This window comes from Thermobia domestica, chromosome 16 (genome assembly GCF_964235325.1).
Source record: "Thermobia domestica chromosome 16, izTheDome1.hap1.1, whole genome shotgun sequence".
Lineage (NCBI taxonomy): Eukaryota > Metazoa > Arthropoda > Insecta > Zygentoma > Lepismatidae > Thermobia > Thermobia domestica.
The window spans coordinates 175,375,829-175,392,980 of record NC_137469.1 but is presented as its reverse complement, the minus strand read 5'-3'; the positions used below and the strand labels follow the sequence as shown (position 1 = coordinate 175,392,980).

The 17,152-nt window shown below is 35.0% G+C and overlaps 1 protein-coding gene and 1 long non-coding RNA gene across 7 annotated transcripts in view; one reads left to right on the top strand and one right to left on the bottom strand.

Annotated features, from left to right (window-relative positions):
* Rbcn-3B (WD repeat-containing protein Rbcn-3B) overlaps positions 1-17,152 on the top strand; it is a 334,889-nt gene that overhangs the window by 120,337 nt on the left and 197,400 nt on the right. For 5 of the 6 annotated variants that reach the window (XM_081743283.1, XM_081743279.1, XM_081743281.1 and 2 more), the window contains 2 exons: positions 2,291-2,428; positions 11,898-11,966. In XM_081743283.1, coding sequence (XP_081599409.1) covers positions 2,291-2,428; positions 11,898-11,966 — 207 coding nt within the window. The remainder of the gene's footprint in view (positions 1-2,290; positions 2,429-11,897; positions 11,967-17,152) is intronic. The other variant, XM_081743282.1, reaches the window with a different exon arrangement.
* Positions 5,367-17,152, bottom strand: part of LOC145673511 (uncharacterized) — a 35,014-nt gene continuing 23,228 nt past the window's right edge. The window contains exon 2 of the long non-coding RNA XR_014128777.1: positions 5,367-5,652. This is a non-coding gene — a long non-coding RNA (uncharacterized LOC145673511). The remainder of the gene's footprint in view (positions 5,653-17,152) is intronic.

Genomic DNA, 17,152 nt, shown 5'->3' with positions numbered 1-17,152 from the left:
ACCTCAGGAAGGACAGAAATGAAAAATCCCGAATTTGCACAAAATAGACGATAGTTGTGCAGTAACACGCGAGTAAAGTTGCATTACTGAGACTTGAGTAGTTTCTGAGTTATAAGTTGTTGCAGTGATGTGAAATTCACGATTCTAAAAACTGAACAGATGTGCAGGTTTTGTGTTGATATAGTATCTCAAGCATACAATTTATCTGTGTTTCATCAGAAGAAGTGTAGACAAACAGCAAAAAATTCGAGATTTGCTACTTGTAAAAGAATTATTAATACCAGATCATATTATAGATTTGTACCTCTGACGAAAACACAAACGAGATGTTATGAATACTCACAATCAGACGAATTTACTGATTGCAGTACCTCAGTACTTCCAGAATATAGCATGTTGTCATTTGCACCTAATGATACCGTAGCCTGTATTTATGACAGAAATGGTGGATTGGGGAGTTGAAGACATCAGTCAGGAAAGCAACGATCTTTTTTATCACTTTTTCCATTCCGATCTCTCAAGAACCTCTTTTATACTTTGTACGAATGACAAAGTGTGGGTGCCAATCACTAAGGTTCGCCGGAAACTCTCACCCATAGGGTTCACAACTCCTACAGGTCATACTTTCAATATCAGCGCCAAACTCTGTAAAAATTAGTCAACTATTGATCTCACTGATGTCTTAATAGCAGCGCTATAGGCAGAAAAGAAATAACAGTCGACTTTCGTTTTTTGTACAAGATATGATTCATAAATAATGCACACTTTACCCATTTAACATTACTTTCGTGTTATTTTGACTTTTGCTACAAAGTTTATATTCACTCCAATGGCGCTTCTTGATATTAAGTTCCAGTAAAGAAAAATCTTATAACTTAGAAACTACTCGAGTGTCACTGATGCAACTTTACCTCCTTCTTACTGCACAACCATCGTCTATTTTGTGCAAATTTGGGATTTTTCATTTCTGTCCGCCCTGAGATATTTGATGGTGAAAATACACGATTTTCGAAAATTCGCAATGTTTAAAAATTTCCAAAAAATCAAGTATATAGTTCTCAGATCTGAAACTTGTTTAGGACGTTGTCTATTATTTAGTCTCTATGCAGACAAATAATTGAAGGTGAGTCTAATTTATTTCGTTTCAAAATGTACGTTCCAAAATTGCAATTTCTAGATTTCTAACCTGAATTTTCGGAGCTTCTTTTCTCGACGTTCTGAAGCACGTCTCAATATGCACAGAACCTAAAATATTGTCCATTCCATTATCTTTCATATGGTTTTGGTTTGAACTCATTATCTTTAAAACCTAAAAGTTACAACGTTTTACGGAATGCACTAAAAAGTTCAAAATACGCTCAGGCGCCTATACAAAATGGCCGCTACAACAAAACCTGCTCGGCTAAAAAATAAATGAATGCCAGTTTTCAACTCCTTAAATGTGGTACAAACTTAGGTAAAAAATTAATAAAAAATTAAATTTTGTCAGCAACCATCATTGGTCGATTTCATTTGGATTGCCTCAAATGTGTTAGTTTGTTTTGGGAGGGCCTCCACGCTGGTTTAATACTGCACTTCCGTCTGCTTTATCTACGGTCATTTTTCCGAAAGTGTCTTGGTGACAACCTATGAGTAACACTCTTCAAATAAATCCATGCTTTGTCTCGTATCAGTCGATGAACTGTCTATGTTAAAATTCCTGTCTGGGATGGTAAAGACGCAAAAATCTAAAATTTCATGGAAGAAACCACAAAACTTACAAGCTTGGCGACGCGTTTACTCGTGTGTGGCCGAAAATCATGAGGGCTATCTTCTTTCTTTCTTTCTTTTTTTTTTCAATAAAAGGAGGAAAAATTGGACGTATGCAGAGCCAATCCGTCTTGTTTATTTTTAACTTTAATGAATGTAGTCAATTAATCTGTACAATTAAGCGTATTGCAATGTGTACACACACACACACACACACACACACATATATATATATATATATATATATATATATATATATATATGCGCGTTGTTTTGCCTTGTTCGGAGTTGATTGGAGCTTTGACCTTCAATCTCAAATGGTTCAGTCTTCAGTTCTGTTAATCGGAAGGTATCTACAATCCGTTGAGTCGTTTATTACCATTTTTTTCATTGTTTCTTATGTTCTTAAATTTTAAATTCTGCAGTAAGAATGGTACAATCATTCGAAGGTTCTTAATTATGTGACCTTATTCTACGCATTTGTTGTGTGATATTGTACGTTAGTATTTGGCCTTACGTTATTGCTTGATTTCACTTGCAGTGCAGTTACTAACGGAGGAATACAGCACCATGTCTCCTGGAACGCTTGAGGCTCAAGGTCTTATAAGTCAATCTGAGTATCAAAAGGTCGCTGCCCTTACCCAGTCAGCTTCTCCTGACGCTCACAAAAAGATAGCAGGTGCGTGTTGTTTTATGTCAGTTAGATTCCTCTTCCATTGTAATTCATAATAAATTTAAGAAATGAATTTTTGGTGTTCCTGCTGATTTAGAGAAATACAGTATTAAAATATTCATATATCTTAACATGCCAGCATTGTTTTACAACCAAATTACATTATTCGCCAACTACAGTAGAGAATTTTCTTATCTATAACACAAATTTATAAGGAACCAAACCAACTCCTCCTGTCCTCCTCATAACAACGTGTTCGTGACGTCAAAGAATGACAGGTCATTTCGTGAGTCGAAACTCGCAAAAGCTGGGAAAATCACCTTATGATCATGAGTTGAAGTTTTCCGAGGAAATCCAAGTCCGAAGCTAAACCTCAGCAGGAAGGAGTAAACAGCAAATTCCAATTTGGAAATAAACGCAAATGTAGTTACATGTCAATATCTTGTAACTAAAGCACTCGATTAAGGAAGCTAGAGGAGCGCTAATTGAACGATCAAAATATTTACAAATATGCTGGATGTATGAGCAATATCCTGAAACGCAGTATAGCGACACGGCGAAGTAATGAAACGTAGCCAGAAACAGGTAGAAAATAACAGATTGCAGAACCGTGAAAGTAATGACCAAAGACGTTGAAACATTAGTATGGTTGAAAGTATCTGCTACTGCACTTAACTTTAATAAAAACAAAAAGATATACAGAAATGCTTCCAGGAAGCTTAAGACTGCATGTCCTAAGTTTTCTATGAAATAATAATAATAATAATAATAATAATAATAATAATAATAATAATAATAATAATAATAATAATAATAATAATAAAATAATCCAATGAAGTACATGAAGTAAATCCAAAGGTCTGTCCATGGAATCGAACCAAGAACCTCAGACGTGGAATGTCGTAATCTATATATATAAAAGAGAACGCACAAAATCCTTTGTCCGCTCATCACGCTAATACGGCTGAACCGATTTCTTTCATTTTTGGGGGGTTGTTAGGATTTGGACCCTAGATGGTTTTTATCATATCACTTTAATTTTCAATTACCAGTGTCTTGAGATAATTGACCAATCAGGTGTCAATACGTACAAAAAATCCTTTGTCCGCTCATCACGCTAATACGGCTGAACCGATTTCTTTCATTTTTGGGGGGTTGTTAGGATGTGGACCCTAGATGTTTTTTATCATATCACTTTAATTTTCAATTACCAGTGTCTTGAGATAATTGACCATTCAGGTGTCCAAACGTACAAATCCTTTGTTATTAGTTCATCATAGGTATAAAAATAAACGTATTTATATGCAACCCGCATGACCCTGTGACTCGGCGGGTTAACATAACTGACAGGCGCTATAAATCACTTGAAAGCGAAAAAGTAAAAATTATCTAAGTAACAAAGTTTATTGCGTTCCGGGATGACCGCAGCGAAGCGGGGCGGGTTGGGGTGACCGCAGCGAAGCGGGGCGGGTTAACATAAATGACAGGCGATATAATGTTAACATTAGTGCAATCTTCTATGGTTTTTATCATATCACTTGAAAGCGAAAAAGTAAAAATTATCTAAGTAACAAAGTTTATTGCGTTCCGGGGTGACCGCAGCGAAGCGGGGTGAACGCTGCTAGTAGTATACTAAATACGAACTCTGTAACATCTGTTTAGACTTTCCAGTCGTTCCGAAAATTCTGTATTTCTAGTTGGAGGAAATAATATATACTCTGCATCTGTAATGTTGACGTTGAAAAATAGGAAGATACAAAATCAATTTTTGAGTATATATCTAGGGAAATTCATCTTGACTTAATTGTGCAGTAAACTAGTGGCATTCGCCCACGGACATTCGTATCCTATGTGTAACATTTGAAACAAGTGAACATATTATCAATGAACAACTTCGGGGATAACTGAGTGTAAAATTGTTTCTGGTGAAATGGAAGTGAAAATGAAAAACATTTCTGTAGACTAGAATCTAGCTCATTTAATAGGACTTCATTAAAACATGTGTTGTTGAGATACTTCTTGAAGAAAGGTGCAAAGGAAACCAATTCGAACTTTATGAATAATGCCAAAACAAGTGCTTCGATAAATTACAAAGAGTGAAAAAGTGATTTGACTGGACCGGGACTCTAACCCAGAATCTCTGGCATACCCTACCGATGCATTAACCACTACACCACCTAGTCTGCTTCCAAATACTTTCTCACTCCTGCAGTTGGTGCTGTCAACTCAAACCACATGGCGTAGTGGTTAACGCATCGGCACGGTATGCCAGAGATCCCGGGTTCGAGTCCCGGTTCAGTCAAATCAATTTTTTACTTTGTAAGTTACTGAATTCGCACCCACAGAGGATTTGGTATGTAGAAAAAAGTTTAAATCGGTTGTTTCTTCCTTTCGTTAATATATGAAATCACAACTGTCAAAAGGTGTTCTCAATATGTGGACAGTGGATTGTCCAAGCATAGCAGCTAGGCTATGGTACAAGCACAAGCTGAAACACTCTTAAGATCTGTTATGAACTGCCTAACACTTTGCTTCCCTTGTTTCAACGAATGAAATTTGAAACGATACGCCCATTTGCTGCACCTAATGTCTGAATTGTTTATGCCTATCTTATAACTTTGCTCTTGCTCAACACTCGGGAAAGTTGCCATAATCTTTGCCTTATGAAGCGTTGTTCAAATCGACTGCGCCAATTGTTAGTACTAAAAAAAAACAAACAGATGTATTCACTACTCCAAATATTATAACTGATCCAAAGAAATGTATTCACTACTCCAAATATTATAACTAATCCAAAGAAGTGTATTCACTACTACAAATATTATAATTGATCCAAAGAATAGAAAATATATCTAATCTTCTTAGCAACTATGTTCCATCTTATTGTATATACAATAAATACTTGAGTTCCTCTGTACCTCTTTATTATTACTCTGTGCCCAGTGCAAACTTTACTTAACACAATTCAGCTTTGTCACTCCACAGATATTACATATTTAATATGCAAAATATCTTCATAATAATTCACATCAACTTATACATCCATAGTAATTCTGTCTCTTATTTGCACAGACTGTTTCTTTAACTACATAACGGACATTCACATATTTCTAAGCACTTCTTACCCAATCCTATTTCTAACAGATTGTTTCCTCTTTTCGTTAATATAAGTGCTGCGATGTCCATTTGCTCCATTCAGTGCGGTTAAAAATCATCCCTGGTCAGTATTTCTGTAAATCATAAAATAAAACACATCAATAAATTTGCAGCACATATCTAAAATAGATTACTAGAAATTTTGAATGCTTTGAGCGAAGCACAAATATTTAGAATGAATTTGTGAAGTATGGCTTGTTTTGCACACACGTTGTAAATAGTGTCGTTTGAGTTAAATACCATGATCGTACAGTAGTAAGTTAGGTTTGCACGGGCTCACGGGCTGGGCTCGAGCTTATAAAGCGTAGACCACTTCAAGCTCGGGTCGGGCACGAGCCATAAAGTTTCAAATATACAACCATATTTCTTGGGCCTTTTCGGGCCTAACTTTGTAAATATACTACAACGATATATATTGGACCGTTCTTTCTGGAGAACTTTTAAACTGCATCTAAATTTGTAACTTGAGACAACCAATTTGATTATTAATTTAAGAGAGATTTATGAGACTAAAAATTTGATTATCATTGTGCAATTGAGAGTAAAACTAACTGTGTAGTGAAGAGAAAAACTAAAAGAACAGAAATAAACATATTTAGCTTATCTATGAAAATACTCTATGGAAGTACTCTATGAAGTTTCTTACATTGAATTAAAGGAACAAAAGCATTCAAAACCAGTTGTCTTTTTTTTTCTTCTTCAAGACAGTTAGTTTATATTTTAGTTTTTTTATTACTATTTCATTCTTTTGCTGATAGAAGTATTTCTCTCACAAATTCTTCACAAAAAAATTGCAATCTCATTTTCATTTGTAAAAAGATAAATCAAATGTTGTCGAAACTAAATCGCAACACAATGGATGTCGTACAAGATTACAAATAGGAGAATATGTATTAGTGCAAAATTAAACTTCTAATAATAATAATAATAATAATAATAATAATAATAATAATAATAATAATAATAATAATAATAATAAACAATTTTGCGTTAATTTTTAAGTTTCTGTAATTCGGGCTTATTTCGTTCTCATTTGTTATCACACAGGCTCGGGCCGGGCTGAACCCTAAAGGCTCAAAACATATTTCAGACTTGGGTCGGACCTCATTTTATAAATTCATGGACCGGGCCGGGCTGAAAATTCTGCCACTTGCAGACCTCTAGCGTGAAGCATTAATCGCAATGATCTTTAAACGTGTATTAAGTTAAATTGTTTTAATTGACTAAATCAGAAATGAAGAAATTGTTTTTCTTTAAGAAAGAGAATAAATTATTCAGCTTCGTCGCCATTATTATTTAACTTCGATCTGGAGTACTATAAGAAAAATCAAAGAGAGCAACCAGGGCCTAGAGCTGAATGGCATTCAGCAGGTTATGGCGCATGCTGGTTATGTAAATCTAATAGGGGATAATAGGAAAACGATAGAAAGAAGTGCAGAGGGCTTATTAAACACTTGCAGGGACATAGGCTTCGAAATAAATGCAGAGATAACTAAATACATAGAAGTTGGCCAGGATCATAATACTGCAAGTTATAGATGCGTTAAAATATCAAATAATTATTTCAACGGAGTAGGTACTTTCAAATATCTAGAACCAATATTAACGGACCAAAATCATATCTACGAAGAAATTATGTTGACTGGAAGCAGGGAATTCGTGTTATTTTTCAGTTCTTTTATTGTCTCAAATTCTGTCGAGAAATATGAAACTTAAAATATATAAAACGATAGTCGTGCCTGTTGTGGTGTATCTTTGCGAAACATGGTCGCTTGTTCTGAGGGAAGTACACAGACTGAAAGGATTTTAGAATAAAATCCTGAGACGAATATTCGGACTTAACAAGAACAGGAATGGAAAATGGAGGAAACTTCATAATAGGAATTGCATAATTTATACCGTGTACTAAACATTGTTTGCGTTATCAAGTTTAGGAAGCTCAGATAGGCAGTTATGTAGACAGAACAAAATAAATTAGGAACACTTTCAAAGTTTTAACTGGAAATCCAGAAATCCAATCGGAAAACGACCATTAGTAAGACTTAAGCGCAGATGGAAAGATAATATAAAGATGGATCTCGCAGAAATAGGAATATAAAGTAGAAACTGGATCCAGTTAGCTAAGGACAGAGGTCAGTGAAGAGTCTTTGAGAACGCGCCATTGAACGTGTTTGTTCCATAGGTCAGAGAGTTAATTGGTTTGAAAATTATTCAGATTACTTCAATTTTCAAAATGATTGTATAATAAACAAGTATCTTTTAATATCCCTATCAAATATACTGTTAAAAATATATTAGAATTAAATACATGTTTGAATTTGTTTGTCGCGGCTTATTCTATCCATATGGCATCCTTTGACATAGTGTTGATTTATCCATCAATATCAATAGACCTGGCTTTACAGGCAGTGGAACTTGCCTTGCGTAAACTAAAAGTAAACCCAAACGAAATTCAACTAGTCTCTTAACTAATAGCTTTTTGCCTTAAAAATAATGTTTTTCAATTTGAAGATACCATCTTTCGTCAGGACAATGGATTCGCCATGGGCAATACTCTTTCTCCTATATTTTCGAACCTGGTATTGGACATGTTCGAAACCAACATTTTCCTAAAATTTCCTCATATCAGGTATTTTCGATATGCTGACGATACGGTAATTCTGTACAAGGAATATCAGGATTTGAAAGAAATTATTCGATGAATTTAATCAGATACATCCTAGAATTAAATTCACGATGGAACTTGAAGAAAATGGAGCTCTTAACTTTCTTGATATTACCATCAAAAGACAAGCCAATAAGTTTGTAACTTCAGTATATCGTAAACCTTCTGCTGGTACCATTTCAAATCATTCCATTCATGGCTTCAGAAACTGAATACTCCAAAAAAACTTCTTTAGGAGAGCTCTTCTACTTTCTTATCTTCCTGGTGGCCTCAACCAAGAAATTCAGTATTTAATTAAAATTGGACAACAAAATGGTTTTCAAAAATCTTTATTACTAAAAGTGGTACAAACAGGTACAAAGGGAGATCGACGACATTTACCATCGACCAACAACAAATGCCGAAGAGGACAAATGGATTGGCGTCCCCCTAGTCCCACATATTTCGGCAAAAATTAAGAAGGTATTTCATAAATATAACATCGAGGTCTCCGAAGTACCTCCTTAATTTATAGAAAAAATATATTACAAATTTTAAATCATTTTTTTCCTAATCCCTAACAAAGTAGTTGCGTCTATCGAGTTAAATGTCAATGTGATATATATATATATAGACCAAACAAAAAGGAATATTTGTACCAGAATCGCTGAGCACATTCGTACATCCAAATCTCGTAGCTTACAACAGTTCTCTGGATTGGCACCACATCTCAAAGAAAATAAGCACAATATTGCTAATTCATGTTTGATCGAAAAAGCAAAAACAGCAACTGAACGGAAAATTAAAGAAGCTTATTACATTCATAAGGAGAAACCGGCACTCAATTCAGATAAAGGTGACATAAATGCCATTTGAAGCAGTTTTTTTTACTACTCGTTTTCGCCGTCTGGAAGGTAATGAAAAAAACAGTAAACAACAATGAACAGTTACAAGTGAATTACTATTGACATGCCTATTTCTAATGACAAGAAGATTTTTGCTTCGCATATTTTTAAAATTCTTTTTAAGCATTTCTTTCCTATGGTATAAATCCTTTTCGAAGTATGCCTAGACTGAAGATGAAGACGATGTTCTTCGAAAGTACTTCTTAGTGATGTGGTTTGTTTCTTGCGGTAACCATTAGCCCTTTACTTACGTTATTTCTAACTTTTTAACAACTAAGTTTTTCTTAACCAAAATTAGAAATGACTAATTTTTCTATCATATAACCCAAAATTAAGGGAGTTATGAAGTTTTAAAATTTTCAAACGACCTCCATTTTGAAACAGTGTGACAGATGGGATTCGATATTTGTAATATAAATGAACTAACCAAATTTGGTTTTAATCCATTCGCTGTTAGGGAAATTACTGTATCCATTATATACAAGAAATGGTTGAGTTGATTGAGTTGATTTTGAGTTTAACGTCCATTTTCAGCAGCGAGGCTATAAGAGACGTGGACCTACTGATTAACGTGGAATCCGAACCACATGAGCTCCCGCCAGGAATCGAACCCGGGTCTCCCGCGCCACAGGCGCGTACCCTAACTGCTTAGCCACGGAGGAGCTCATACAAGAAATGGATTCTACTATTATAGAAATAGATGAATATCGTGAGACCTCCGCAATAGGTATAGGCTATTAAAAATCTCACACAAGCTTATTACAAACCAGAAATTATAAGGTGGTCGCTGGCAAGAGGATGTGATAAAATGGGGGTCGTGATAGGAATTAGGTTGAGAACCACTGTTTTAGTATATGGTATTATGTTTTCTCCAATTTCTGGTAAGTAATTCATTCTCTATTTTCTTTGGAATTTCTTTTTATTCCAATTATTCACCTAAAGAATTGCTAAAATTTTATAATATATATATATATATATATATTTACACTTCGTTAAAGACAATCTCAAAATTTTCACTGAAACTAAGAATATTTTTGTATAATTGAAAGAGACTTTTACATAGAAATTACATATTTCAAGTCAATCTATAGTGTATTGTTTATTTTCTAGCAGAGACATGTACGCAGCGTCTCTCTCTACACAAAAATTTCATTGTAATCAGTTGAAAATACGTGCAACTGTAAGTAATATATATATATACAAGGTAACCAAAAATGTTCTTGCCATTCTAGTACGTACCTTTAGGTTTTGAAGTAATCTCTATCGGCATCCAACACCTTTTGCCAATGTTTCTGCAGCTGCACAATACTTTGGTGATGAAACTCTTCGGTCGTGAATACAAAGAAATATGTGTGTGTTCCGCAGGTCTCTCTCATTTGTGAAGGATCTCCCACGAAGGTGGTTCTCGAGCGAATGAAATAGGTGATAATCTGTTGGCGCAAGGTCCAGTGAATATGGTGCATGACTGACTCATAACCAAGTTGCTGTAGGGTGTCCCGGTTCCTATTTGCCACATGTGGTCTGACATTGTCGTGCAGGAGCAGCACATCCTTGCAATTCACTAATGCGGCTCCTGCCGCAATGCAGGGTGCACCTTTTGTAACTGTTGAGAGTAGAGGTTAGCAGTGATAGTCTGATCAGGTGGAAGGAGCTTGTAACGCACCATTTGCCGACAATTCCACCATACAGAGAACATAGCCTTTCGTGAGTGCAGAGATGGACTTGAAGTGTGAGGAACAGGATCACGTGGGGACAACCAATGTGTTATACGCTTGGGAGTGTCATAGAGGACCCATTTTCCGTCATGTGTAAACAAACAATCTAAGATGGATGTATTCATATGCCGAGTGAGCAAAGGCAAAGAGGCTGCCGCTCGTTGTTCTTTGTTGGCTGCCAACAATGTATGGGATACCTACTTGCTTAACTTGTATGACTTCCCTATATCATGCAGGTGCAGTCCGATTGTTTCAGCATCAACATGGAATGTTTCTGCAAGTTCATCACACGTTAAACCACTATCTTTCTCGATGGCTGCTTCCAGGCCCTGGTCGTCCAACACATGGGGTCGTCCACTGTGAGGTTCATCCGAAAAATTCACGTCTCCCGAACGGAACTTATGGAACCAGTGCCTGGCATATGCGGCGACTTGATGGAGCAGGCTCACTTTCAAGTCATACAACAAACACTCGCGAGCAAGCTACTTCGATACCTCCATTTCCCTTCGACACTGAACGAACTATGACTGCAGTGTGCGCGTAAAGTGCCTGTATTACTGAAGGTCGATGGTCAAACTCCCGATCACTTGGCAAGTGCGTGCGTAATTTCTCATCCTCTTTGTGAACGCATGATTATTTGGACGACAAAAACGGCAAGAACTTCTTTGGTTAACTTTTATATATATAATGAAAATTTGCAATATGGTAAATTTTCTGAAGATCATTTCTTTCAACAGCTACGCAGCTTTACGAGTGGAAATAGAGAAGCGAAAAGAGCAGCTGCGTACATGATGTTCATTGGATATATTGGAGCACAGAAAAGTTAATATTTTTTGTATAATTATTAAGAAAATTAAGCATGTCAGTTTCAACGTAATTGTTATTCGGTATGAAGGGTTAAATTTTTCTCAGACAAGAAACTATATATTCTTTTTCAAACAAGTTACGTATTGCATTTGTAGTAATACTATGTAACTAAATCCAAATCTAAAAGTACTAATGTTTGTCTGTGAGGATGTACTAACACTTTGCCCTTTACTCACTCGACATTATAGACTTCTTTGGACGTGTGAAGGACAAAGCCGGAGACATGGAACGGATACTCAAGGAAAAGGACAAACATGGTATACACTTACACATTCATTGTCACACAATAGTGCATGAAGAAAACACATTCATGCATGGTAATACACACACAAAACATTGTCTTGTGTAACTTCTATTTCAGGTGTAGAATGGTGTTGTAGAATATTGTTGTGATGTATGGTTCGTTGTGTGTAAATTGGTGTGTTTCAAATTCATCTTTACATTTTATATATTGTTTTGTTTTACAGGTATAATACGTAATTAAAATTAATATTGTTGTTTCGCGTAAGAAAAGCGTCGTGTAGTGTGTTAGGCTGAAACGTAAGAGCCCGCCTTACTAAAAATAACACAAAATTTACAATTTTTCTTTTGCTTGTTTTTCATAAGCGAAAGGAGATAATGAAATGCAACTTATCACAATCGTAGATAATGCTATTCTATGACAGAAAATAAGAACCTCAAGAATTTTCAATGTTGTCATCCGAAGAAATTACAGTGTTGCCAGAATAACATTTCCCCCAATATCTAAGTTAAGACAGCGACTAGAGGAACAAACTCAACTTCATTTGATTACATATTATGTTGTCTTGGTATCCTGTTAACTACTTTTTAAATAATAGTTGTATTTAGTTGGTAATACACAAAGTAGTTACATACAGGTATTAAAATTAAATAATAATGTTATTTAAAAAGTAGTTCACAATATTCCAAGACAACATGATATGTAATGAAATGCAGTTGAGTTCGTTCTAGTTGCTTCCTAAATTTAGATTTTGAAGGAAATGTTATTCTGACAATACTGTAATTTCTATATATAGCAACACTGAAAATTCTTCAGTTTCATATTTTCTGTTGTAGAATAACATTACCCATGATTGCGTTAAGTTGCATTTCATTTTCTTCTTTCACTTATAAAAACAAACAAAAGAAAAATTGTAAATTTTGTGTTATTTTTAGTAAAGCAGGCTCTTAATATATAATCAATTATTTATTAGTTCAAATTTTAAACTACTGTTGAATATTAAACAAAATATTATCACATTTTCGAAATCATTTTTGTTTATTTTTTATAATATCTTTCTTGAAAATGTTCGTCATATGCTCATTCCTGTGGCATCCTTATTAATCACATTGAGGGAAGTCAGGCTTTAATTTGTGGTGCAGTTTTCTCAAATACATTTTGAAGAAATTAATTTTAACATTTGGAATCAGTTATTCAAAGTGATTAGCAACCAAGGTGCATATGAGCTTTGCGAAACAGTTGATTATAAAGGATATTAAAATTTAAAAGACCATTATGGAAAGAGCATACGAACCAATTTAAATGTACCAGTTGATTCGTTTTAACATTGGTCTGTAGTAATAAGCGTTTTCAGAGGAAAATGTCAAGTGGCTAAGTGGTTAGCGCACGCGCCTTTGGCGTGGGAGACCCGGGTTCGATTCCCGTCGGGAGCTCATTTGGTTCGGATTCCACGTTAATCAGTAGGTCCACGTCTCCTATAGCGTCGCTGCTGAACGGGACGTTAAATTAAAAAAAAAAATCAACCAATCATTGAATGTCACCAAGTTCAGAATAAAAATAATAAATATCATCGGCGTTCAGGCAGAAGTCACTAACTCCAAAAACATACGAATGGAGTTAGCTACTTCTTCCAGTACGATAACGATAAACAAGATGAAAGGCACGACGTTGTAGTTGTGAGGCTAGATGTAGCTGGTAAAATTGTGGTGCTAAGCGTGGTTATCCTCAGCATATCAATGCTATCAGTTACGTCTAGCCTCATAATACGTATCAGAACGTCGTATATTTCACCTTGTTTATCGTGATCTTACTGGAAAACGTACCTAACTCCATTGGTATATTTTTGGAGTTAGTGACTTCTGGCTAAACGCCGACGATATTTTAGTGTAACCAGTTCCTTACGACTACCACGGAGTGTTCAAGGTGTATGCGAAGAGAATGCGGCGTTTAATAAGGCGAAAATATTTTCATGCAGAGAAAGAAAAATATGTGAAGGAATTACTTAAATAAAACGTGATGTTAATATTTGAGAAGTTACAACACTCCTCACATGATCACTTTTTTTTTTTTTTTTTTTTTAATGAAAACAAATTGAAATAAATTCAAAGATAGTTCGTGATAGAATCATATTGTTTCTAGCTGACAAAATATGCTACCGCTCAAAAGTTTTTGAGAATACCGGATTTTTGTAAGCAGCTACTGTGCCGTACATCAGATGTAGTTCTGCCTAAAGCATAGAATTTTACGTCAGTTGAATCTAGGTCTGAGAGGCAATACAGATAATATGTCAAATTATAATTCTTAAAACTGAAGAAAAAAGTTTGATATAGATGTTGCGTTGTACGTACAAACAAGAGTATGGACGGTGAGGCAAGATATTAGTTTTGTTTGGAAAGTGTAGACATAGAGGATCATTGCAGTGACAGGAATTTGAAAGAAGTAGTAGTTTTCTAAATTTTGCAGTCAGTGGCGTATTTAAGGGAGACTTTCGGGCTTAACTCCCCCCCCCCCCCCGAAATGTTATTTACTATCTTAAAGTAAATGAAATATCTTGCATATTTTCAGTTTCCAGGACTAAAGTTAGCGAAGCCCCCCCCCCCCTGAAACAAAATTTTAAATACGCCACTGTTTGCAGTTCTCTATACCTTATAGATATGCTGGCATGTAAAAGCCAAAAGTACCATTTTTTGAAAAATGTTTACTCGGGTCAATATATATATATATATATATATATATATATATATATATATATATATATCCTCCTCTGCTCAATTGTCGCTCAGTGGATGTGTCCTCGGATAATCCTCGTCGTTACGATTTCAACGAGCAACGATGAAGCATAGGAAACCATCGTAAACACATTTCACGGTATGGTATTTTTTGGCGTTTTAAATGTTCGCGTATCAACAAGGTATAAAAAATGGCAAAATTTAGAAAACTACTACTTCATTCAAATTTCTGTCACTGCATTGATCCTCTATTTCTATACTTTCCAAACAAAACTATGTCTTGCCATACCTTCCACACTGTTGTTTATATCATATTATGCAACATCTATATGAAACTCGAGTTTTTTGTTTCAATTGAAAAAGTATAATTTGACATATCATGTGCAGTACCTCTCACACGGGAAGGTCCCACAAGTTGTCGCTCAAGACTAAGTGCCACATAATATATTTGATGGAGCATCATGAGAAATGAACATGAGCAAAATTTAAGGTGCCGTGGACCAGAAGGATAGGAGCTACGGGGCTTCAAAATTTGAATATCCAAAAAATTATATCATTGAATTATGTACGTTTAAAGTAAATATCTTGAAAACCGTTAAAGCAATCAAAACAAAAGGTGCACAATATAATGAGAACAAAAATGCTCTATCAAAAACCACAGTGTTATCATAGGTAAAGCAGTGTTGCCAACTCAGCATTGTAGTAGTACAGTGTTGTACTGTTGGAGCTACGTGTGCTGAAAATGTTCAATGGAGAAGTCTGATATTTTGCCATAAGTTCCGGTCTTTAGTGATAAAGTGCAAGATAATTATTTTAAAGAGTAGTTGTAATTCAAATAATCGTCAGTCGTTTTGATCTTCCTCTCTTTCAAGAAGTGTGCATTGTTTGTATATGCAATGTATTTTTAGTGTCTTCCTTCTTCGCCACCTCCTCCTCTTACAAAAAGGAAAGTTTGGAGTGCAAAAGGCTCGATGTGTTGTCGGTCATCATTTTTTAGATACTATCTTATCAACGAAAAACTGGTACAACGTCATCATGATGGAAGCTACTGTATGATACTACCTGACATCTTGATTTAAGGCTACGAATTACTAGATAATATTTTGATTTAAGCAGGAATCTAGCAATACAGGCATCGGGTTTCTATGACAAAGAAAGTATGCTTGCAGTTATGCATACATTAATATATGAGTCGTCCACTACCAAAACGGCTTTTGTCCATTTACAGAAAATCCCAGAAAATTAAAAGAATGTAGGATCTACCTGTTTTGTAGAACTGGGAATACTTCAGTGTGTTCATGTGAAAAACCTGAACATCCTCAAATATTTCCAGTTCTATAAAACGCATCGATCGTACAATTTTTCTTGGTTTTCTGGGATTTCTGTAAATGGACAAGAGCTGTGTCGAAACTGGACGATTCATGTTTTCTTCTGAACTGAACGCATGGTATTAACTTAAGTTATATTTATATTGAATAGAGCACAAATCGGTTCAATTCTTTCAGCATTTTTGAACTAACATATATTCGTTCATATCTCTGTAATATCGTACAAAATATTTCTTTCTAATGCTTACCATTTTAATTCTGAGAACGAATTAAATTAATCAGTGTCGTTAAAATGAATTAAATAAAACAGAAAAAACTTAATTCAATCTTCTGTATGTTTAAGGTACTATTTACATTTTGAAAATTGTTATTTGTCCTACTATATACACTACCACTCAAAAGTTTTCGAACACCCCGGATTTTTGTTAGCATTTACTGTGATCCTATTATTTTGGCACGAGAACTTTACCGCCCTGCATCAGAGATACTCCTGCTTATATCATCAAATTTGTAAACAGTTGAATCGAGGTCTGAGACGTACTGCAGATAATATGTCAAATTATGATTCTTTAAATTCAAACCAAAAAAGACAATTTGATATAGATATTATATAGTATAAACGAAAATGTGGAAGGTGAGGCAAGATATTAGTTTTGTTTGAAAAAAGTAGACATAGAGGGTCAATGCAGTGACAAAAATTTGAAAGAGAAAGTAGTTTTTCAAATGTTGCAGTTCTTTATAACTTGTTGATATGCTAACACTTAAAACTCCGAAAATACAATACTTTGAAAACCATTGTTGCTCGTTGAAGTAGCAACGACGACCATTAATATATACGCTTCCAGCGAGCAAAATTGAGCGGAGAAGGATGTATATTGAGCGTCGTAAACATATTTTAAAAATGGCGTTTTTAGCGTTTTTAAAACCAGCAAGCATATCTATAAGATATAGAGAACTGCAAAATTTGGAAAACTGATTTTTCTTTCAAATTTCTGTCAGTGCATTTCCCTACTGTATCTGCATCGTTGAACAAAACTAATTTGTTTTCCCGTCTTGCAAAGTTTTGTTTATTCTGTGTAATATCTATATGAAATATCCTTTTTGCCTTCAGTTTTAAGAATTATAATTCGACATACCATCTGCAG